At 38.5% G+C, this 24,074-nt stretch overlaps 2 protein-coding genes across 2 annotated transcripts; one reads left to right on the forward strand and one right to left on the reverse strand.

The window, feature by feature from the left end:
* The first annotated feature begins 4 nt into the window (after nt 1-4).
* Nucleotides 5-7,425, forward strand: LOC112571459 (actin-related protein 2/3 complex subunit 4). The gene is made up of 6 exons (XM_025250437.1): nt 5-79; nt 743-861; nt 1,084-1,195; nt 1,656-1,751; nt 2,553-2,768; nt 3,829-7,425. The coding sequence occupies exons 1-5, from the start codon at nt 77-79 to the stop codon at nt 2,727-2,729; spliced, it is 507 nt and encodes a 168-aa protein (XP_025106222.1). The 5' UTR covers nt 5-76; the 3' UTR covers nt 2,730-2,768; nt 3,829-7,425.
* LOC112572991 (cadherin-like and PC-esterase domain-containing protein 1) lies at nt 6,957-21,724 on the reverse strand. Its single transcript, XM_025253022.1, has 22 exons — nt 21,689-21,724; nt 20,863-21,007; nt 20,150-20,268; nt 19,103-19,181; nt 18,544-18,718; nt 17,789-18,047; nt 17,426-17,569; nt 16,804-16,878; nt 16,334-16,495; nt 15,897-16,001; nt 15,045-15,283; nt 14,603-14,676; nt 14,264-14,293; nt 13,395-13,584; nt 13,015-13,195; nt 12,512-12,638; nt 11,995-12,134; nt 11,492-11,712; nt 10,868-10,969; nt 10,417-10,504; nt 9,643-9,789; nt 6,957-9,377 (listed from the first exon to the last, which is right to left on the reverse strand). The coding sequence occupies exons 1-22, from the start codon at nt 21,722-21,724 to the stop codon at nt 9,249-9,251; spliced, it is 2,967 nt and encodes a 988-aa protein (XP_025108807.1). The 3' UTR covers nt 6,957-9,248.
* Nucleotides 21,725-24,074: the final 2,350 nt, after the last annotated feature.

A 24,074-nucleotide genomic window follows, 5' to 3' on the forward strand; every position in this document is an offset into this window, starting at 1 on the left:
ACCAAATTGACCAGTTCAAGGGTTAAGATGAAAGGGAGGTAATTTCTTCCTTCCGGCCGGCATATCGCACTGAATCATGGTGGGTGGTGCCTTTTAAATAGTCTTTCTTCTCTTCGTTTGAATAATGTTTTTCTTCACAAACCTTTCAATATATAGAATTTTGATCCATGGACTCTATGCTAGTACAATTACTTATCATTTAGTTTGCCTGAGAATGCGATGGCATTCAGTGACAGATCTGGATGTTCACATCGCCACAGTCCATACTTCCTTGTCAATGTAATTGTCTGATTATGATTGAGCAGTGCCAGTTGTCACCATAGAACTGGTACTATCATTGTAGGATTGTGCAGTCGGTGATAGTGTATAGTCTTTACTAAAACGTTTCCATGTCTAAAAGCCCTTCTAATGTCCAATTAACGTAATAGTGTATCAATCTTAGTTGCACTTAGATACACATGCACACGGAAAACCATTGTAAAGGACGGGGAAATATTTCATTGTCTTGTGCGTTTTTCAAACTGTTCAAAATGATTTGTTGCTACTTTTTCTAGCTCTTGCTGTAAGTGTTTCCCGTTTTAACAAAAGAAGTACTTCAAACTAATATGTTTAGTAACATTTTAATTTTATTCAAAAAAAGACTTTAACAGAGAAAGCGCATGAATAGTTAACAGGTTTATTGGAAATGCCAATATTTTAAATGTTTTTGTTTTAATTGATATTATTTAAAATTTCTTTGCAGGCTGCCACATTGAAGCCTTACTTGACATGTGTGAAAGAAACACTTACTGCTGCAATGTGCGTGCAGAACTTTGACTCGCAAGTAGTGGAACGACACAATAAACCTGAAGTAGAAGTTAAGTAAGTAACCATTTGTGTCTTTAGTTAATAATTCTAGGAAATATAATCTTTTTTTTAATTTCTAAAATCTAAGACAAGAGTTTGCATTTATTCTCATATGTCTGTTATAAAGTCTCATATATTTGTAGAAACTTTAAAAAAATTAGAATATTACTAGGACATTGAGAAAGTTGCAGGGTACCTTTTTAATAGGGGCAACAACTTCATGATTCTTTTTTTCAGGACCAGTAAAGAGCTGCTGCTAACCCCAGTTGTCATCAGTCGTAATGAGAAAGAGAAAGTCCTGATTGAGAGTTCTATCAATTCTATACGAATTAGCATAGCTGTTAAACAGGTTTGTTTACTTCTATTAATTTCAAAAAATATTTTTGTCTATTTTTTTTTATCTTTAATTTGTAAAGGGGTGAGGCACTGAAATTTAAAAAAAATTTTGAGGAAGTTAAAGGGATGTATAAAGACTGTATTTGTTATTGGGGATTTGTGTTTTATTCAAATATTAGTTAAGTATCTCATGCCATAACATGAGAACATTACCACTTTCCACAATTCCCACCAGGTACAGACAAAATGAGTTATATTTGTTGACAGGAAGAAGCTCATATTAAAGGTAACACTTACCATAAACTGCATATATATGAACAAATAGTGAATACCAGTTCTGAGACTTACTAATCTTAAGAATACTTTGTTATTCACTGCAATTCTTGCCTCTTTTTTTATTTTTTTCTGTTCATTTAGGTCTAGTTCTTTTTTTCTCTAATATCAGTTCAGAAGTTTGTCAATTTCTGTGGCAGGCTGATGAAATTGAGCGGATTCTTTGTCACAAGTTTATGCGTTTCATGATGATGCGGGCTGAAAACTTTGTAGTCTTACGACGAAAACCTGTCGAGGTAAGTGGAGTAGCTATGGATACCTGTATATGTATTTTTGCTTCATTTGCTTATCTGCATTCCAGCTGGTTTATTGAAATGAGATTTTAGGAATCTGCTGGCCTATATTTTTATTGTCTAAGTACGAAAAAAAGGGGTTCTATGCTGTTTTCTTTTTGCTAAATATCTCAAGCACTTGTGTTTATATCTTGTCTAAATAATTAAGGAAATTCTTTCATTGTACCGAAAAGAATTATAGATAGATAATCCATGAAAGGTTTTAATTATTTATTAAATAAGCAAAGCTAACAATATCATTAATGAGGTTAACATAATTGCTTCTTCAGCTGGGAACATGCTATAACTGAATTCAGTTTTCTGTGTTTTTCATGTCTTCTGCTGTATGGGGTTATATTTATATAACTATAAAAGTTAATGTAAAGGGCATCCCCTAATCTTATTTAGGTCATCTGTAAGTGAGGTGTTAAAGACCCCACTATTCTTGGACCGGGCCAGTTTTTTTGTGTGAGGGCAGTGTCCGTTCTTCCCCTTGTTATTTTACCTTTGCATAACACTCTTTTGAGTCATGCTCTTGCCATGCTAGTTTGACTAGAGAAAGATCACTGGACTGCACAGTATCCAACCAGAACATCTGGTTTGGAAAAGCCATTTCCCTACTAATCCCTCATAATTTCCATGTAATTTCCTATGCCAACCCACGATATGTCAAACCTGCAATGGTGATCTAGAAGGGGATGCTACACACACACAAACATATTTTATAAAATGGTACTTGATTCATATATTTTTGTTTTGTTTCAGGGCTACGACATTAGCTTCCTAGTAACAAATGTACATACAGAACAAATGTACAAACACAAACTAGTTGACTTCATTATCACCTTCATGGAAGAGATCGACAAGGAGATCAATGAAATGAAGCTTGCTGTCAATTCTCGGGCTCGAATCAGTGCAGAAGAGTTTTTGAAAAATTTCTAACTTTTGACATTATGAAATATCAGGGATAAATATAAACCGGTAAGTTTCATCTGGGTTACTTTTTAACAAAAGTCTACAATGAAACATTTTATGTTGCCTGTTTAGTACACGCACAAATGTATTTTGCATTCTTTGTTGCTTCTTTATCATGCTTAGTTCGTATTAAATTTTCTCTGCTTGTGTTGCCTGCCCCAATGTTATGCATCAGACAAGAGACATTCTGCAGGTGCTCCATAGGTCCAGCTGTTTGGGATTCTCTGCCCCTTTTTCTTTGAATTGTGTCTGTATTTCAAATCTGGCCTCAAAACCCATTGCTTTGAGAAGTATCTTGCTTAATCAAGGGTACTGTTCAGCTCACTGATTGTTTATCTCACTATTCATCATCTTCATCCAGGCACTCAGCTCACGTTTGCCATGGTGTCACCTGTTTGTTGATGCTTATGTTTGTTGACAGTTGGCTCGTTTGTTGTCTTTTGCGTTTAGCATTGACATGGGAAAATGCACTTCACAAATGCTTTTATTATTATTAATGACTTTTGTGAAAAATATAAAGATGACAAATATTTTTGTATACGAATTGTACTAAAAAATGTTCAAGCCACATCAGCACTAACAAATGTAGTCTGTAGCTGTCTTCTCTGTGTGTGTGTGTGTGTGCACAGGCATGTTTACATAGATGTTGTCACATGCACACAAAGATTCAAATATACTTACACATACATAAATATGTATTGAATATTGAAATGTGTATTTGTTTATAACATAAAACTGGGGACACACTCAAACAGTTAAGTTTATTTGGTTGGGGTGTGGATTTGGGCTTTCGTTAGAGTTACTGTTGTGGTGGGGTTGGATTAGACTTAGCTGGAAGTTGTGTGTTGACCATTTTAAAAGGAGATCTTAAAATTTTTGTTGCCTGAATTTTGTGGAGAGACAGAAAAAGTGAGATTTAAAGGAAATTCCTTGAAAGTGTGCTTCCCAGGACAGCCCCAGTGAATATATCACTACAGATACATCAAAATTCTTACCCCCATTATAAAACATATGCACACAGAGATGCATGTTCACTAGTAATTAATGCTTGCTTTTTATGTTACAGGTTGTACAAAGGTTTTACATCACATTTGAAAGATTTGATTTTAAGATGGTTCACCATCTTGGAGTGCACCATATATTCATTAGAATAAATGTTTTGCATCTGAGATGTCTAATGAAGACATTGTTTTACCTTGAAAAGCTGGTATGAGAGTAAAATTACTGTGCAGACTATTATGTGCCATCTTGGAGGTAAAGATCTGCTTGAGAGTCTGTTTCAGATCGAAGATAGGTCTATGAAATCAAGGGACCTAGTTTTCTAATTGTTGTTTAATTAAAAACCTGTAAAGTGAATTGTTTTAAAATATAAAGCTGCAGCAGAAGAAATAAAAAGCAAGACAATAGAGAGGATATAGAAAACTACATGACAGGTCTTTTGTGCAGATGGTGTAATAGTTCTGTTTCACTATAAGATGTGCGCAAATTTAAGTGCAAGGATGCTGCTAGGTTAAAATATAATGCTGCCATTAATCAGTCATGTAAATGAATGGTTGTCTTTTTTTTTTGTGAGGTAGGGATAAAACAGACCTGGATTGACTTTGTTTTAGTTGTCTCTTCTTTCAGCTGTAATTTTGCTATGGTGTGAAACATATTTGTAGCTGAAAGTTTTGATCCAGTGTTGGACACCTGATGGTTTTGTCAGACAAAATGTTAACTTGAATGTGGAAATGTCAAAGCCTGACTTCTAACAGTTGGAGATTGAAGGGGGTCTTTCTGTTGTTGCAAACAGAAAAGGATGTTTCTCTTGATGAATTCTGACCTGTAATTTTTTTTTTCCTCTTGTTTGTCTTATCACAACTGAGTGCTTTTTCTTGTGGGAATGGGTAGGAAGTAATGCAGAGAGTAATTGAAAAGTAGAGGTGGATAAGTATCTGATCCATATCCAGAGGACAGTTATGTACCTAGTAGGGACCTAGGCTGAATGCTCTTTGATACCCGAGTGCCTTGTTGCCATGGTAAAGTTTCCTTCTCATTTTGTAGCCTTGGGCATTGTTAAAGAAAACAGAATGATAATAATAATGAGGGAGAGAGTGGCAATGTTTAAAAAAAATAATTAAGCTGCTACAGATGTGTTTCAGCTTGCTGTAGCTCGGCTTCTCCCAATCAGTGTTATGATATTTTCAGTTTTAAACTAGTTGTAGTAATTGCATGACTGTCAAGGGAACGACTAACATTCCATCTTCTTGCTCCAGTCACATTCGTATGAGTTAGTTTCTTTAGGCTGTTGTCTCTTTTTTTTTTTCAGTCTGCATGCCTCCTTCCCTGTCCTTGTGCATGTGCATCACCTTGCTTCCGAGAGCAGGCATGGGCCGAGTTTCTGATTCTGGCAGGGACTCCAGATAGTGGACAAGAAATTGCTGTGCTTCTCCGCACTAGCAAGAGTCCAAACTTTTTATTTTGGCCTGGTGCTTAGTTTTCACGAAAAAAAATTTACAAAGACTTGTGCTTCCATCACAGTGATGGTGTTTACTCAGACTGTAGTAGTTTTTCCCACAAAGTAAATTATTTGTTTTGTCATTTATCTCATACATGTAGGCTAAGCTTTTTTATTCTTCCCTAACTCTTCCTATTTGGGAATTCAAATAACCACATTGTAATTCACATGTAGATGTGGTTGTTGGAATTGTTTTTTTTTTTGTTTGTTTGTTTGTTTTGTTTTTTTAAATACTGGGCTATAAAATTTATTGGTTTCGAAGATAATATTAAAATGATAGACCTGTAGGCTAATTATAGAAGAGTCAACAGCATAAGACTGCAACATATTCTGTAATCGAACTTGTACAATATTACAGTTTATTTTCTTGCTCTCAGTTTTGTCTTTGGTCATTTTGTGCTATCATTGTGAAAGTTTTAGAATGGATTAAACTTATATTTTTCATGCATTTCTCGAGTTCTTTATAAGTTCTCTCATTTTCCCATTTTTAACAGTCCTTATTCTTACAGCCTGTTGTATTTATATCAGCTCTACATACTTGAAAAAAATTATCCTTCATTGTAACCAGCCATTATAGATTCCATTACCACCATTATACTGCATTTATAGCTTTAATCTGTACAAATGTTGGTTTGTTATTATATACAATGATATTTAGCTCCTGAGCCTTTTATTTTAGTTTTAGTTGAGTACAGTAAGTTCTCTCTTAATGTTGTCAATAGCTCAATAGGTTTTATTGTAAACTTTAAGCAAAAGAATGTATAATGAAAGCAGTTTTACCATAGGCTAATTGACATACATGTAAACAAAAGTTAGTTCCTAAGAAATATTTCTGATTACAAAGTCATCACCAAACTAAAAAAAAGACCTAAAATGTGAGAGGAAAACAGAAGCACCCAGAGAAAAATCACAGAGACATGAAAAGAACATGCAGGCACCATACAGTCATTCCAACCAAGAACTGATTTTATTTTTTTCTCTCATTAGCATTATATATGTATAAATGACATTGAAGGAAATAACATTAAGTATGCATTTACTGTATCTGATATTCAGCATTTATCAAACTCTAGAAGGATCTCATAAGAACTATTCTCTGCAAGCCAAGTTTTCCTCAGCACATTGTTATTATTGGGGTTTTGATAAATGGAGAACTTTTTAGTTTGAACATAAAGACTGAAGAATACAAAGCCAAGAAACAAAGCTAAACTTGCTGCTGAAGATGAAGTGGTTTCCACACTCCAGGGTAATGTAATGTTGCTGTGTGTTTGGACTGATTACCAGCAGTAGTGTTTGAACCACTTCTGCTTGCATGACGTTTTATCAACTGACTATTCCTCTTTTACAGAGTTGTTTGCTAATCTAGGTATGTAATAAAATAAATTTCATACAATCGTTCAGATTTCAGCTTCTTTTGGGAAAGTGATGCAATAATTATAATTATTTGAGTAAGACATGCATAAAGGATGAAGGGCACTGATGAGAACTTAGCATTGTAGAGCAATACAGGTTTTAGCTATATATTGAAAATGTTTTAAAATTAATGGTCTGATTTTGCATCGGTTACTTTTAAAGGGTAAAGGGGCAGAGATAATGTTCATATAGCTCAGTGGTCAATAAGCTAAAAAGAAAAAAAAACTGTATATTTTTGTTATCTACACGCTGCAACAGTGTTTTGTGCATTTTTTTGGTCTTTGTTTTTTTCTAATATGTATGTGCCAGCTTTTGAACATGAGAATTATGCGCCTCTGATTTTTTTTTTTTATTTTAACGTTTTGCCACTGGCACCAACACCAACATATCAATCAGTAGCTTTTATTACCAAGAATTATATTGAAGAGTCATTAGCCTTGAAAAAAAACCAATCATATAATCTAAGCGTGTTCAGGGAAATATTCTGATATGACAACAAACTTCAACAGGGATCAAATTAAACAACAGAGATAGCTGAGATATGACATGTTGCATTATGCTTGTGATATTAATTTTTTGATCAAGTTGAAAGAAAGGTTCTTCACTCAGTTTTGCACATTTTTTGTTTGGTTTATTAGATCACTGATTTCGTGCATGCTGTTTAATTTGGTTTTGTTTGTTTGTTTTTCTTTACTGACAGTGTGGAAGTTTTGCAGCTAGATAATACAAAAATAAACCCACATATATCTACAGCTGACAGCTGACTTTTGTGTTCTTCCAGACTATAGCCTGAATAGTGGTCATGGTGAGGTAAAATGTATAAGATGAAAGATTTACGAAAGAAAAAGTAGCTTGCTATGCAAAAATGTATGCTGTATTAGAATGTACACTATGCACAACACATGAAAAACTTGTAAATGATTTATTTAAGTTAATGCTATGTAAACATTTTACAGATAGCATGAATAACCAAGCAATCCTTATGCTCACAGTGATCAAGTTCACAGGTGCAAACATGACTAACTGTAAATTTTTATGTATTATGGCAAGCTTACAGGTACCAGAATTTGTTCATTCCTACTTAAAAGATTTAAGAGTCAAATCATTCTGGTTAACGTATATGTCCCTGAGAAGTTAAAAAAAAATTGTGTGTGACCCAGCAGTCACCATTTTTACTTTGCAACACCAGTGAGTATTTATCTGCCACCTGTCAATGACTCATTCCATGGCCTCAACAGAGAATACATCACAAACTACAAAAATAAATGTGATTTACAAAAGAAAATTACAATACTCGGTAAATACAATTAAAAGATATATAAGAATGTGGATAAATGACCAAAAGAGGGTAGAGTAACAGATCAAAGAATGAAAAAGCCAGATAACCAAGCACACAGGTTGATTATACTTCTAATTGTGTTAAGAATACTTTTTCTTTGGGCACATACAATGACATCACAGGCGTTTTCATGCTTATAGTTAAAAACCTAAATGATATTAGCTTGCATTGCTTAAAACAAATTGCTGCATAGCCATATATTAACATCAGAAGACAAATTAGATATCTGTTAGTCTTCTTTTTCCAGTATGTACTGATAATCGAGTATTCTGAGGAAATCTTGCATCACTAATCAGCAGCAAAATGGAGTAAAATGGAAACAGAGGCATTCAAGAGAAATGCTGCACAGATGCAATTACAACTGTGCCTGTTTGCACACCACAACTGCACACATGCATACATTTGTGCTTATATGCACATGTGCAAACACACACAAGGACAGACCTTTCAAAATTATAGCCATCTGGTGACTAAATATTCAATATTGAGATAAATAAGCACAAGTAACTCCATGCCACATGTATAAAATCAGTTGAAATGCAAAATAAAGAAAATTTATGGAGCAATGGAACATTTCTCTGGAACATTTTTTTCAGGCACTGTAATTAAACTTTCAGTTTAATGATAGCATGTCACTGCCCATGGAATGGTTTAGATCAAGTTTTTTTTCCTTGCACTTTGTGATAATATCAACTTCATTATATCCAGCTTATTTTGTATCACAATGTTTGGTGTGACATGATGTCTCCACCAGTGACAATATATGTGTACTGTGGAAAAGAGGTCTGCTTTCTGTCTTTTCTTCAATGGACATGTACTTAACATATTCAGATGTGGAAATAGTTATCAGTTATGTCTACCTAAAGCTGCCTATAAAAGTTTCAGAATTTTTAAAGCTTTTTTAAGACTTGAGAAAAAAACATGAAATATAGTTCTAAAATAAACAAAAATATAATTTTACTATATATTGCCTTTATATCATCTAAAATATAAAATTTCACTAGCCTCAAAACAGCAGATTCTTTTCTGTTTATTTTTCATTTTCCTTGGAAACCAAGGTTATTGTTTTATGTCTATTTCTTCTATATCTTAATGTTTCTATGAATTCTTTATGACTAAAAATTAACTATTAATATGAATATGTAAAAATTATAATTTATTCCAACCTGATTATAAGTTACAATTAGTGAAGCTACAGTTGCATGCTTCTTCTTTCAGATTGACATTTTAAATAAGCCTATGGTGGTTTGCATATTCTGTTGATGACCATTTCAGAATATGCTGCATTTATGTCTCCTTCAACTTTGTATGTTGATTGATGCAGCGACTGGCTGGTATGTCTTTTTACCGGCTGTTCTGGAACAACCTGACCACACAAAACAAAACAGATTCAGTGAATATTATTGGATCAGATTTCTGCTTATTGGATTACACCACAAAACACTGAGTTATGATCTAAGGTAGAAAATACAGTCACTGCCATATACATGTTTTTCTAGCAATGCTAGCTGACAAGCTTCTGTTTTAGAAAGGTAACAGAAGCAAGCATCAAAGGATGAATTAAATTCCTAGCGACTGTCCTACAATGGGTATTTTTTGTGAATTAACACACTAAAACAAATGTTCCTCACCCTGTGAAAGTGACAAGAACATCTGCCCTGAAGAAAATGTGAGTAACGGGCCATTGTCATGTTGAATGTGTCCACCACTTCCATGCTATGGTTCTTGGCATATGCCAGGACCTGATGGTTGTGGAGCAGCAACCTCTCTTGCTCCTTCTAGAGGCCAGTGATAAGCAGAACAAAAAGGATTTGAAATATTTTTAAATTTTGTGAAGCAAAACATGCCTTTTGGGCGGGAAGCTTCAAGCATATAATTTGCTAATAAGTGTCTCTAATATTTAGGATGAAACCTTTGTTACTATAAAAATGTAGGTGAAGAACAGAGTTATACAATAGCTATGCAGTATGTTGTGTCAATGTGTGCTGTGAACATGTCACATTTCCAATGAAGGTTCATGCAAGTTCTAATGAAATGCCATTAAGCTACTAAAGCAGGAAGGAATGTACCTCATTTGCATTTGAATCAACAAACGTGCACAGTCATGTGTAGGGAAACACTTGGATAGTTAGTATAATACAGCACAGATTAAAGTTTGGCAAGATAAGGGCAGCAACACTTTAATTTTTAATTTGCAATTCACACCATTTATGATCATCAATTTTCATGAAAGTTTACAGATATCACAAAATTTGGGAATTGGCGCTTTGATTTTTCTTTGCTCTTGTATTCTCAGGCCTCTGCCTCATACCATGGATGCATACAATGCATGGACTATGGCATTTAGATGCAAGAGGATAGCCTGAGCTGTTCACTCATGCTATATGTGAGTCACTTATACATACCTGTGACAGCTGGTGAATGCCACTGACAGGAAGATGAAAGCCTGAGCCAAGGCCCTTCACCACTATGCGAGCAGCTGTTAGCCCTTCTCTGTGAAGACAATCACATAATTAGCTGCTGTTTATCTCATGTAACTTGTTTTTTTTTTTTTATTTAAATAATTTTTTTCTTTTTTGGAAAGCTTTGAAAATTTTAATATACTGCTGCACATTAGCATGTCATACTGGCTGAATCAAGGGGAGATGTGATTTATGGGTGTACATACCTGCTTTTGTGTGTGTACCTGCATAATACATAAACATGCACACACACACACAGAGTAGACAATACTTCACTGCCTCTTAAAATATCGATAAAAGTAGCATAAAATTCCAATAGTAATGATGTGCTAAGATTTGCATCAGCAGAATTATTTATTAAAATTATTTACATCAATCCTTAAATACAACTCACCTGGCCAGTGCTGACATTATGACTTTAAGATGATGAGTTCCTAACCAGTGAACCCCACCAACGACCACTACTGTACTGGAGCTGTTTCCCAAAGGTAATGTTCTGTTCAGAAGTTGTGAAGGATGTGAGACTATATGCACATTATAATAAATAATCTGGATGACATAGTCATTATTGTGCAGTAAGTCATCTATCTATTTATTCTTTTAATAATAGGCATAATCAAAGTTTATTGTTGCTATCATTTTCAATACCTGTTTGTCAGTTATGTCTTTGATGTTAAAAACCTGCTTAGGAAAGACACAGACAGTAATACTACTAAATAATCTGCCTCTAAATAAGTTGAATTAAATAAAAAAATATTACAGTGGCCACTGATCAGATCAAAGGTTCCAGATTTCATATTTGTTTATAATGATTTCTCACTTTTTTATCTGACACAAATATTGGATAGCTTCCTTAAGAGACAAAAATGCACACTTATGCTTCTGAGACTGTGTTTTTATCAGTCATCAGCATATTGGGACATCTATGTGCTTCAGTGACAGGAGATGACAATAGTAGGAGACAATACACCTACATATCCAGCTCCTTATCTTGGACAATTTTTGAAAGAAAGCAAACCTTCGAATCAGCTGGTAAAATGCTTTGTCAAAGACGGGTCGATGTTTTGCTGGTAACCAGAACTGTGGGTAGTAGGCAAAGCCGAAGAAGGTGGTGTTGTTATTGAGACCAGGGTAAACACGCAGGTTGTGGGTTTTGTCCCACTCCCACAAAGTTCCATTAACTCTTTGTGACAAATAATGAAGAACTCCCCGGTTTGTTGAGTCACCAATAAACAAGACCTTTTAAAAAGATACATTTTGATTTTGAAGTAAATGCTTCTGAACCATGAGTATTCATGAATATAAAAACAAAAAAGTGTTCTAAGTATTGGCACAATTGCAGCAGACATGGAACAAGGAATTCATGACCTTAATCAAAAAAATGAGACCAATAAATTAATTATATTATCTTGCCAACACCATGCATAAAGTACTCTAGAGTATAAACTTATCATATTTCAAAGGCAATTATCTTTTATTGTAGGAAAAATTTGGTTCAACCCTGTAAGATCATATTGATACCTTCTTGCCAGAAAAGCAACTGATAAGTTCATCCTTTGGCAGAACAGGCTCCTGGCAGTCAGCAGAAGACCAGACGGCATCACGCCAGAAGCACTGGGCATCCTCATCTCGGCAGTGTGAACATGGTAGGTACCACTGTCCTGCCAACAAAAGTTCACATTACAATGTCAATGCCAAACGAAAGATGCAAGAGATAAACAACTATGAAATTCTGCACTTTATAAACATTTTAATTATGCTATAACTTTACATTCAATCTATAGAATCTATCGATCTGGAAATGATAGTCACACCAAAAAGCATTGTTTTGCAACTACACCAGTTTAAAAAGTCATTAAAAAACAAAATCTTTATTATTCATGAACTCATTGGTTTAAGTGTTTTAGGTTTCTGTTTTGTGTTATCACTTGTTACACAGTTATCAAACGACAGAGGTTCTAATTTATTTGCAGTAACTATGGAAAAGTAATGTCAAAATATGAAGACAGTTTTTGTCACAAAAAAGGGCATCCCTCACCAGTTTCATCTCCCCTCTTACAGGAAGGTAATAGCGATCTCATGGCCAGGAATTTAGACCAGGAACTGACCCATCGTGCTGGCTGGAGTCCACATGGCTCTTGGGGTGCAAAAGGAAGTGAGCAGTCCTGACCCCCCAAAAAGAGGTGAAAACAAGAGAAATTAGATGATCATTTCCTTAACAGAATTGTAAGAACATAACATCTGCATGGCATACTTTAATTTCTGTGCTGAAATTTCTTTCTCAGTAATAGCATCATTTTCTTTACCAGTTAACATGTATTCAGAATGCAATTGTAAATACAATCACTATAGTCAGTCATGATAAAATACAGTGTTGAGTAGAGTAAAAACAATAAATCCCTAAACCTGCAAGTGGCATTAATTTTAAAATGGCAAGAGTTTTCTATGAAAAACAGGATGTACTCTTGATGTACTGTTAAAAATTCAGTAACTATAGCAGTGGTTAATTTAGCACATCAGATTGCACTAGAAAACACAAACCTGTTTCAGAGTACACACAACATGTGGCATCCCTGGCTTTAAGGAGCCAAGTCCCTGATCAACATCCTGTCGTTGCACAGTCAAGGTGTACATGTTCAGGACCCACGGCTCCTTGTTGCGGATGTCCACCACATAGATTTTCAGTACATTGTCACCAAGACCAAGTGTGAAGTTTGCAAACCTGTTTAAATGTCATGTAGCACTGACTGATTCTTCGCTACACTGTTTTAAAGCAAAAACCGTCACACTCTCCACTAAATGATAGCTGTTGTCCACCCCTTGATTACATGAAATTAAATATAAACACGTACAATACTTCTTTGTCTCAACTTCTTGCAATGACAATGTTTATTAAATTAATAAATCATTGTAAATATTACATGTTCTTGTTATGCTTCTCCTCAAGCCGAGCCTGCGAAGAACACCCTTGTGCCCAAGCCCACACTGATATAAGCAGCACATGATGGTCAACCTCGGCTGTATACTCTGTTACAAGGGGAGAGAACTCAGGTCTTAGAACCAATGGAGGTTGTGTTTTAATGCTGCTGAGGTAAGGTATGGCAGTAGGATCTGCAGAGGAACATAACAAAATATCAGAATAGTAAAAAGAAAAAAATTACTGATTAAATAACATAACCTTTGGTTTCCTTCAAAATTACACTATATTCTGTGATACTTGCACATACAGTCAATTAATATATACACATATATGCAGATTATCACTTTGTCCATTAAATTCCTCTCCCTATGTCTTGTCATCATCGCTATCCTCTTCCTCGTCATTTACTTCACTTACGCAACAAATGAAAAAGATAAAGACATGCAAGACCTCGCCGTAGTTTTGACATTGTGAAAGAAACTCTTCTGTGAATACTTGTAAATGCCTGTAAATATTTTGCATGTCTTTGTTTTTATTGTTTAATAAACAAATATGGAAATTTACTTCACTTCTACAATAACCCTTGGATAAAGTCTTAGTGAGGTAAAGGTTAAAAGGGGAAGGTTCGCTACAGCTAGGGCTATAGACATTTGGGCAAAAGGCCCATGACTGCTATTCCACTTAATTACCTTCCCTGATAAATTAGATACCCTATTTTTTTTTTCTAGGCGGACAATGAGTTTTCCACTGACAGGGTTGGGAGTGCAGTAAGCAGGTGATAATCTCCTTAGCAGTTGATTAGATTAACCCATATAAGGCTACACTTGCATTTAAGCTATATAATGACATTTAAGCTATATAATGACATACCATTACTACATGCAGGACTAGTGGTTAGACCTGAAACAAAAGATAAATAATTGTTGTTAAAAACTTCAATGTCTGGATCATCAACACCAACTCTACCATCATTGGCACCAGCACCACCGCACATAAATTTACTGTGGACTAGTGTCCCTTGCATTATGACAATTTACTTCTTGCTTATATCATAGTCTGTAGATTTAGATTCTGTATTTTTGAGAGTAGGTTTTCACTGTGTTTCATCTAATTGTGTGTGTGAATGAGTTTAACCATATGATTTAGTACAGCACATATGCTCGATTGCATGTCAGTAAACTCTAGAAACATAGTTCAAAGCTTTCACACCTTTGTGCACACTACCATTCCATGTTTGACCTCCAGGCCAAGATGGAAATACCTCGTTATTCTCATTTTGGTCTCTGAAAAATAGAGAAACATATTTTGTTCTGTCATAAAACACTTATAGTGCTTTTATAAAACACAGAGCAGATGTGCAAGAGTTGGAGCAGCATGTGAAGGGTATGTCTTTGTGTGCTTATATGATTATTTTGAAGCATGAATATAAAAAAAATGAAACAAAATGAAAATTGAGGAAGAATAAGAAAAATGAATTAAAATGGAACAAATGAAAGAAAGAAAAAGACTAGCAGAAGACAGGAAAGAAAAATGTAAAAATAAGAAATGAATAAAGAAGGGATGATGGCAATGAAGGTTCAAAAGATAAGAAGGAAGGAAGGAAAGAACAAATGAATCAGTGTTGAACCAAACGTCGTAATACACGACATACACTGGAATGTTGACATCCTCAAAGGACTCCGCCTGCTCTTCGCCAGTCCCTTGAAAGAAACTCTCCAGACTGAGAAGGAAGGAATGAAGGTGCGCTGTGGTCTTTCTCTGACCTTTGTCTAGAGCAGGGGGCGTGACCACGGATGAGTTGGAGTTGAGGGGCAGAGCCTCGGTGGTTTCTAGAGGTTTTCCTCTCTGTAGCAGACCCGTAAACCGGACCGCTGTAGCACTCGGGTACACCTAAGAAAAAGAAAACAAAATTAGCTTGCACCTCGTCTTCTTCAGTGGTGAGTACCTGGCAGTACCTCCGAGTCTGGTGCTGAAGTTATAAAGAGAGGAGCTCAAAGACAAACATCTTATCTCCTATAAAATGGCGTCCAGACACTGCAGATGTAGCCTTCATACCTCTCGGGTGGCAACTATAAAGCAGTGACTAAGGATGTCCTTTGATAAAGTAACATAATGTTTGTGAGGTGTGCTCACCGCCTTGCAACTTTCAGAGATGTCCGGGGGGCAACATTTCCCCGCTTCATTACTTATATTAATTATGAATGTATATAATGTGCTCAACTGTGGAGCCTTTACTTGTTTATCCGATGGTCGCTGGGTATTATACTAGCTGGCTGAGCACTGAGCGACGGTTCCATGAAAACAGGTAAACAATATGGCAATAAGAAAATTAGCTATTCTTATTTTTGTCACCTTGTAAAAGTTCTTTAATAATAGCTTTCATAAATAGTTGTTGATGGCTTGGGTGTTAGGCATGAAGCGTGGAAGGCAGAGCCCAACTCTCTACTTTCCAAATTATCATTTCCAACTTTTCATACTTTCCAAAATGTTATTTGAATCTTACTCTTTTCCACGCGGTTTTGGCCGAGTGTTCTCGCAGGCTGTCCACGAGGTACTCCTGTTCTCTGGGGCCAAGGCAGAACGACCCATCCCCGTTGCACACGTGACCCTAAGTTTGCAGATGACAATAATACACAAATCATCTTGTAAGATTTCACAGGTAGCCTCGTTTGTTTGTGTTATAGGATCCCAAGGGGGTTAACTTCGCTACGTCTTATTACAAATATGAACCTGGGTTAGCTTTCCTTGGTCTTAAACATAAACTCTTCGAGACGTCATAGCTTTAACTACACTTCCTTTGTGTCTACATACTACTACAGTGGCGACAAAATAAAAAACAAAAATTCAAAATCAATCGATCGATCAATGACTGAACAGAAACAAAAGAAGATTTGCAGAAGGAAGCAGTAAAACGAAGACAGAAGACGGTCAGCTGCTCACCTTGAAGAGGTTGGCCACACCCAGGCCCATGAACCCTTGCGCCAGGTCAGCCGAAACGTTTCTTCGCTCCAGCAGAAGACCTGAGAGGTCGTTGACAAGTTTCTGTCGCACGCGGAATTCGCTCATTGAGGTCACGTGCGATGCGAGGTCACATGAAGCAACCTTGACAAAGTAGAAATTAAGTGAGCATGAACGACTTTGAAGTCTTCAGTCCTTGGGAAAAAGAAAAACAAAAACTAAAATCTCTAAGAAATAAATCAGCAGAGCCCCCATGTAGTCTGGAAACTGTGGCAACTTTTTCATGTGACAAAGATCTGTCCTGAATGCACCCCGTGAACTACCCAGTGCGCACTCGGGTACAAACGCAAACAAACGTACACATGACGATAAACTATATTCATTAGAGTTTGATTCCATGACACTATAGGTAACTTAAAAGAACGATTCAGAAATATCACACGAGACATTACCTGCAAATGAATGGATGAAACGTGGTATTGAAGATGGCCGTCATCTCCACTAAGTGGAAACACCTGCAGCATTCTCTGCACAATTTGTTTTCATTTTTTAGGACACAGGAATACCAGAGAGTTATTTGTTGATGACATATACACTCCAAACACAGAAACAAAATAAATTACCCGCACTTCCCATCCCCCCAAAAAACAGACATATAAGTGGTGAGCACACCTACCTAGCTATCTATTGAATTAATATTGCTTACAGGAAAACAACACTTTTGTTAGGCTTCAAACATCAACTTAAAAATATTTAGCAAGCAAAAATGCATCAAGAGAAGATTGAAGTTGACACGCAAACATTGCATGTAAATAAGATACAAAGAAAATGGTTGTCGGGGATCAAGGTACAGATAAATGTCAGGGAGAAGGAACTGGTTTTATAAAATATAAATTTTCATGGAACGGCCCAGTTCATCAATTAGAGAAGATCAGGAACAAATATCACTCAGGGCTCACAGCCAGCAAACAAACCCCAAGTATGAGGTTTATGGTGAGACAATGGGCGTGTATGGAAGAACATGTTTCTCGCAGTCCTGACTTTCTGTGACACTCGGCAGCCCGCCTCCCTCACCTTTCTGACACATCGGCAGGTGCGAACTCCCACTTCGTCAAAATGCCCATCACCGCCTCCTCCAGAACACTCACTGGCACCGTTGCAGCCGCTGCGTTTCCATGACGACCGGCTGCGATTTTTTGCAACTCCCTGAGAGAAAAGCTGTGACGAGGCTGAAAGGTATTTGAGTAAAACAGTTCTACAAGTAATTTTCAACATGCTCCGTATGTATTGTGCGTTTATCATCATCATCATCATGATCATCAATCAATCATCATCAATCATCATCATCATCATCATCATCATCATCATCATCGCACCCTATCAGACCTTTAAAAAAATGGACAAAGTCAGGAGGCGTGTTTACGATTGTCCACGTACCTTTGCCTTCAAGTAGGCAGCAAGTCCTTCCCAAGCCAGACCCTCGGGGTGCAGGTAGACCCTCAGGGGGGACAGTGAGGTCACAAGGACCGAGAACCGCCACACCAACGCCTCCTTCCAAGCGACAAAAACGTCTTCGTCACGTGAGTCGGGGATGACCGTGGGGCTGTCGCTGGTGGTGTCGAAGACTTTCTTCTTTGAGTGGGCGTCTGTCCACGTCAGCAAACTGGTCGGCAGCTTCAGCGCCACCCCTGAGCCACTGGGGGACAGGAAATGGTGGTACAATGATCACACACACACAGAGGAAAAATGAATGTACTATCATTTACATGCATGTATTTATACACTCCCTTTCCCCTCCGGAATGTAAGAAAATAAATGCTTTAAGGGCATCTTTCGCTCTGTCATTCCTACTCTGTGTGTGAGAGAGAGAGAGAAAGAGAGAGCAAAAGCTCAAAGAACAAAACTTTCAGACGTAAGTCAAGAGGGACATACGAAAATTAAAAAAAAGACAAAGCTACAAAACACAAAGAGATGGAAGAGAGGAAAACAACACGAGAGAGAGAGAGAGTCAGCGAAAGAATGAAAGAAACGACATATGCACCTGTTTTTCTTACCCCCCTCCCTTTGTTGTATTCAGCACTCGTGTGTTCATCGTACCGAATGCAAAAACAAACAAAACAAAAGTCAACCAAAGCGAGAATCTGTCAATCATACACGACAACAAGGGCATTAATTTGGCGAGCAGCTGCTACCTGTCATTGTTTCCTGCGCACGGTGCCAGAGTCATGCCGGCAGACATGTTGGACGGAAGTACCAGCACCGAGAACTCCTCACAACTCCCAGATTCCTGGCGCACCCGGCTAACATTATTGGGTAGAAACAGGAAGGAGAGGTTGGTGCACGGAAGGTCTGTGTTGCACCAGCTTCCTGCATTTCAGTCAAACAGGAAAAGATGTTTTATTTCATATCTTGAGGCGAAATTTTCTCCGAGGCAGAGGCTACATCACATCAAAACACCTTCTCTAGGTCTGGTGTGGCATGCACAGAGATATAACAGTGTGAGGAGACGGGATTTGAACCCAGGACACCTGATTGTTATGATATGGTGACAGGCCTAAGCCGTCGTGTGATTAGACTGCCCGTCAAAATGCGAGTCGAAACTAGAAGATTGTCATCATGAACAGCAGAATAGGAGAAATACTTTAGTTTGTTTTAATTTCTCTCTCTCGCACTCTCTCTCTCTCACACACACACACTCACACACATACACACATATCTCACGCGTGCACCAAACCAGACAGTTATACAAACCTTTGCTAGAGTTGTTGGTTCTGAGACAAAGCACTTCCGGCTGGTTCAGAAAGCTTTGTATTTTGGGAATTATGTTCACCTGCGGAAGAACATAAGATAGAGCATAACTAACTTCATCCTTTCCACAAGCACGCAGTGAGTGCAGCTCACCATTCTAGGTGGACATGCCAGGCGGAAGTGCTCTACTTTTCAAAGTATACAATTTCTGTAAAGTTAATTAAGGTTAACTTAAAGTTGTTAGGTGACTAAAAATAAATCCCAGTAAGAGAAAGTAGTCCTACCATGGACTAAATCTTTTAACCACTACACTATGCTTTTATCTTTGCATGGATGTGAGTAGATGGATTGATGTCTGTCTGCCGAGACCAACGCTTGGTCTTTTCACGAACTAATATCCCTGGACTGCTGGCAGACGATTTTTCCAGTTAACTGCTAAAAACAAGGCATTAGACGACAGCTTCCGGTTTATTCACATTCTTTGTTACAGCTAGCTAACACAAGCCCACCCGCCTTCAGCGAAAAAAAAAATCACTCGTCAACCGGAAGACACCCAGAAAGTCTGGCGTCTGTAGCTGTGGTTCCCTCCTGCACCTTGGCGAGATAAAAAGAGAATTCACGATACTCGTATATCATCCAATGATCTTGCGACCACATTTTTTTTTATTCTGCAAACACCCTCTTTTCTAAAAATAGCTCGGAGTGCGTGGGTGCCAGTTCAGTCAAAGGATGAAACAAAAACATCCGGGTGCTTGCTGCAGTTTACTGTTTATTTGTTCAGAGCCTTGTCTCCGTCTGCGGGATTTATCTCCTCATCATTCTTTTTCTTTGCGAACTGCGCTTCATCCGAGCGTGCTCTACCTCAGGGACTTAGAGAAAAAAACAACAAAAGAGTTTAAAGCAGATAAACATGTTATCCTCGGCACCCGACTGGTACAGACGCAGATAAAATTGAGGTTTGAAGGGGCATCCATTGCAAGTCTTAGCACACCTGCTAGTCGGTGATGACTGGGGTGACGAGGATGGTGCGATGACAATGATGACAGTTACCTGTTGGTGATGTTTGACAGAATGATGTCCCATGGAGGTGACCACACAGTCGTCCTGAGCCTTGCTGCTGGTGTTCAGACACAGAAGTATACTCCACTGACCAGTGCTGGGCTCCACTTCTGGAATTTATCAACAAAACAAACAAGAAAACAAAAGAGGGTTTGTGTGTTGGTGGAGGGAGGGAGAGAGCTAGGGGGAGTGAGTGAGTCTATACAATCTGAAGGATGGTGAATGAATTTGTAAGAGATATTTGATGCAACTTTGTGTGTGTGGGCGCTTTGAGTCTGCCTCTGTTGGTCGGATAAGGCGCTCTATAAATAAACATGTTTTAACACATATTTTTATTTAGTTTCAGGAGAGAATCAACGAAAAACAAAACATTACAGCATTAACTGGATTTTGCTCTTCGTGTTTTCTCACACGTGTACTTAATCTAGAGCAATATATTGACTAATTAAAATAGAAGAGAAAACTAGATAAGCGTGACACAAAGATGACTGCATTTATATAACAAAGTTTCATGTCAAGCACTACAATGAATGTTCAGCGCTAAATGGATAAAAAAGAACAAACGAATAAACGAGAAAAGGAACAAGGGAATGAAAAAATAACAATCAGTATTACGAAAGAAGGATTTGTTGGCAGGGTGATAATACAGGACGATGGCGGTGGTGGTGGTGGTAGTGATGATGATGATGATGATCGAAGAATACCTTTGTTGGATGAGAATTCCACCACAGTGGAATGTCTCCGGAAAGCAGATTCCACCAGAGACACGTCGAGCTCTCGCCAAGGACCGGATCCCTGGACCACAACACGGACAGCGCCACCATCGTGAGACTGAAGCCGCTCCTCCGTCTGTGGGAACAGTCACAGATGATTTATTTATTTATTTATTCATTCATTCATTTATTGAGTTATTGAGTGAGTGAATGAGTGAGTGAGCAAGTGAGTGAGTCTTTCAGACGAAGGGGACAGAGTTTCTTCCTGACAACCCTTGCCGAGAATAAAGACAGAAAAACAAAAGCTGACGAGGGCGATTGTAGCGGCCTACTTCATGGAGGTTCAAAGCCAAAGCAAATACGCAACAGCAAAATGACTTCCGCAGATTCCTCTGCAACTTCCTGCTGGGTATGCCCAGGCTTGGCTCAGTTATCTCCACTTGCCCACTTCCGGTACGGACAGAGTGCTTTAAAACTGACTCAAAGTCAGATTGAGGCAGAGATGGTGAAAGTTTATTTTCTCTTCCTTCGTCAGTCACAGTCTTCGGCTTCACACATTTCTTCTCACGGCCCCCACTTACCTCCACACACTCATCCTCACGTGCGCATCTCGTCTAGAGCGCGCCACGGCATTGCTGTCGATGAGGATGATTCGCTCAGCGTATCGTTTGCTTCCATTCCTCCTCTGGCATCACGTCGGCTGGGGGTAAAGGTCATGTCTCGATCGTCAAGGGTCAGAAGCCATGTTCCAAGACTTCTTTTCAACCCTCTCTTTATTCACACATCCCTCCCAACCCAAACTTTCCCTAACCCTAACCCTGATTCTTTCTGACTTTCTTCTACGTGGAGACATCGTTTAGACGAGCGCTGGATGGGAGTCCGGGAGTGCAGTGGTAACAACACTCACTAGTCACCCCTGCAGTGAGAGGCCCTGGGTTCAGATCTCGTCTCAGGACACCTGTTCGCAGGTCCGGGCGTGGGAAGTTTTCTTCACGTTCTCCGGCTTTACATAGACTTTACCAGACTTGGGCAAATGTTCGTTCATCATCTCTCCCCTTAAGAACGATATGTAGACGAGTGTAACTTATTTTATACGACTCCCCATTATCTCATCTCATTTTCAATCCTAATCATCTATTTTCGCCTTTAATGAGCTCATCTGCCTATCATTTACTACACTTCTGAAATGAGAAGCCAGTGAAAGAGAATTTCTTGAGTTTTTTGGTAAAATGTCGAGGTCGTAAAATGTAAAGTGTCAGGCCCCGCCCTGAGTTCCAGTTATTTATGGTTCCACCCCAGACTTGCCGAGCTCAACTGTGGTCAAGGGCCACCTGGAGTATGTGCCGCTTGCTGCTCGGGTGACTTTCCCACCTTCTAACTTTCACGCAGAAGAGCGTGTTTGTTGAACCTCGCCCCCCGCAAGCCGATGTTTTCCATGGGGAACGGTTGAGTTGCTGCGAGAACCTTTGAAACTTCACAAGATGAGGTCAGCCGGGTATCGCTGTCACGTGGCAGGGTCACGCGCGCACTTTTCCCAAGTCAGGGACGGGATGGCAAACGAAGGGAGATGAGGAGGAGTAAGAAGTTAGTGTGAGAGTGAGAGAGTGAGAGAGCAGGAAGGCGGCAAACAAACTCTTATCATGAGTTCACACACAAGCCAACGTTTCTCAGCTCATCGCTTTTAAAAATGTATCAGAGGCTGCTGCAGGTGGTGTGTACAAACAGTGATGTGGATGTCGGGACAGGAGAACACTTCTATTTGCCCCCCTATCCCCCCCAACTGAATACAATGACTCGTTTGAGGAAAAACCCTAGAAATGAACCCGTCACAATCTCAAGTTTATCTTAATAAATCCATTTTCAGAAAAAACTTTTTGTAATATAAATGAGTAAAGTGAACACTTTAATTTCGAAGGTCTTGATCATCAAGAGAAACAACAAAGTAGTAAAGAGGAAGAAAGCGATGTTGGTGGTGGTGGTAAATGTATTCTCCACATTCTCTTTGAGGTCGTGGGTGTGAGAGAAATGTATACACACAGGGTTGTAGACGGTACACAATCATCACAGTAATGAACTCTTTATTACTTAATCAATTTTTAGTTGATCACAGTAGACTGAAACTGTAGTCTATCCAGACTTTCTCTCTCCCCCTCCCTGTGTGTGCCTCTGTGCCAGTCACTGGTGACGTCACACGTATAACGGTACACAATGACAGTTTTTGTTGTTGTTGTTGTTGTTTGAAACTTTACGACCATTAATTAATACTTTCCCAGGGCCAGTTCATCAACTCGTTTTGACACTGACATAAGAACAAGTCTTGTCGCCATAGTCACTATATTTCGGTGCTCAGCAGGAAATGACGTAGTTAGTAGGAAATGACATAAACCGCAGGAACGCAGGGTTGTCCTCTATAGCGCAGTGGGTCGAGTGACCTGACTTTCATTCCAGACATACGCGCAATCCCGATGCAGAAGGTGTTCAAAGCCCCGAGGGTCTGAACACACCAGCCTCGTTTCCGCCTCAACACAACCAGTGGAGCAAAACGCATTTCGCGGTGCAGCCGTTGGTACGAGAGGTCAGCGAGTGACCCCGACTACACTGCGCACAGTGTGCAGCGCCACAAGCCTCCCTTTGTCCCCTTCTCTTGGACTGTAGGGAGTGGTTGGTGGGATGGAGACTTCTGTCAAGTGTCGTTTCGTTTCTTATCGGCCGATGCCGCCACCTGCGTGTAGACTGTAGAGTGTTCTTATCAGGGAGGTGGAGGGAGGAGGTAGCGAGGGGTCAGATGACGTCACAAGTAGAGGACGCGTGGGATACGTTTGTTCCTCCACACATACACTCTCTACAAACATCATACACACACATACACACAAAAAGCACAGAGCACAAAGCCCCGGATCTTGCGATGCTACGTCCTGCAAAGTCACGTGCACCAAACGTGAAATTTACGTTTTACGTAGCTGTCTGGTTTGAATAAAGATGCAGCTGATATATATGTATGCTACAACAATGTGCAGCAATGTTTAATGATTTGGCTACAAGGCTCTTTCAATGAACATAATCCAGCCATCTTTCTTGCGGTGGGTTTGAAAACTTTAAACAATATGGCTAACAACGAAAACATCCGAGACAAGTTTAGAGACAGCAGACGTAGGTACCTGAACCCACACAGACATACAAACATACACAGATGGAATGGGTGG

The sequence above is a fragment of the Pomacea canaliculata genome, linkage group LG9 (genome assembly GCF_003073045.1).
Source record: "Pomacea canaliculata isolate SZHN2017 linkage group LG9, ASM307304v1, whole genome shotgun sequence".
Taxonomy (NCBI): Eukaryota; Metazoa; Mollusca; class Gastropoda; order Architaenioglossa; family Ampullariidae; genus Pomacea; species Pomacea canaliculata.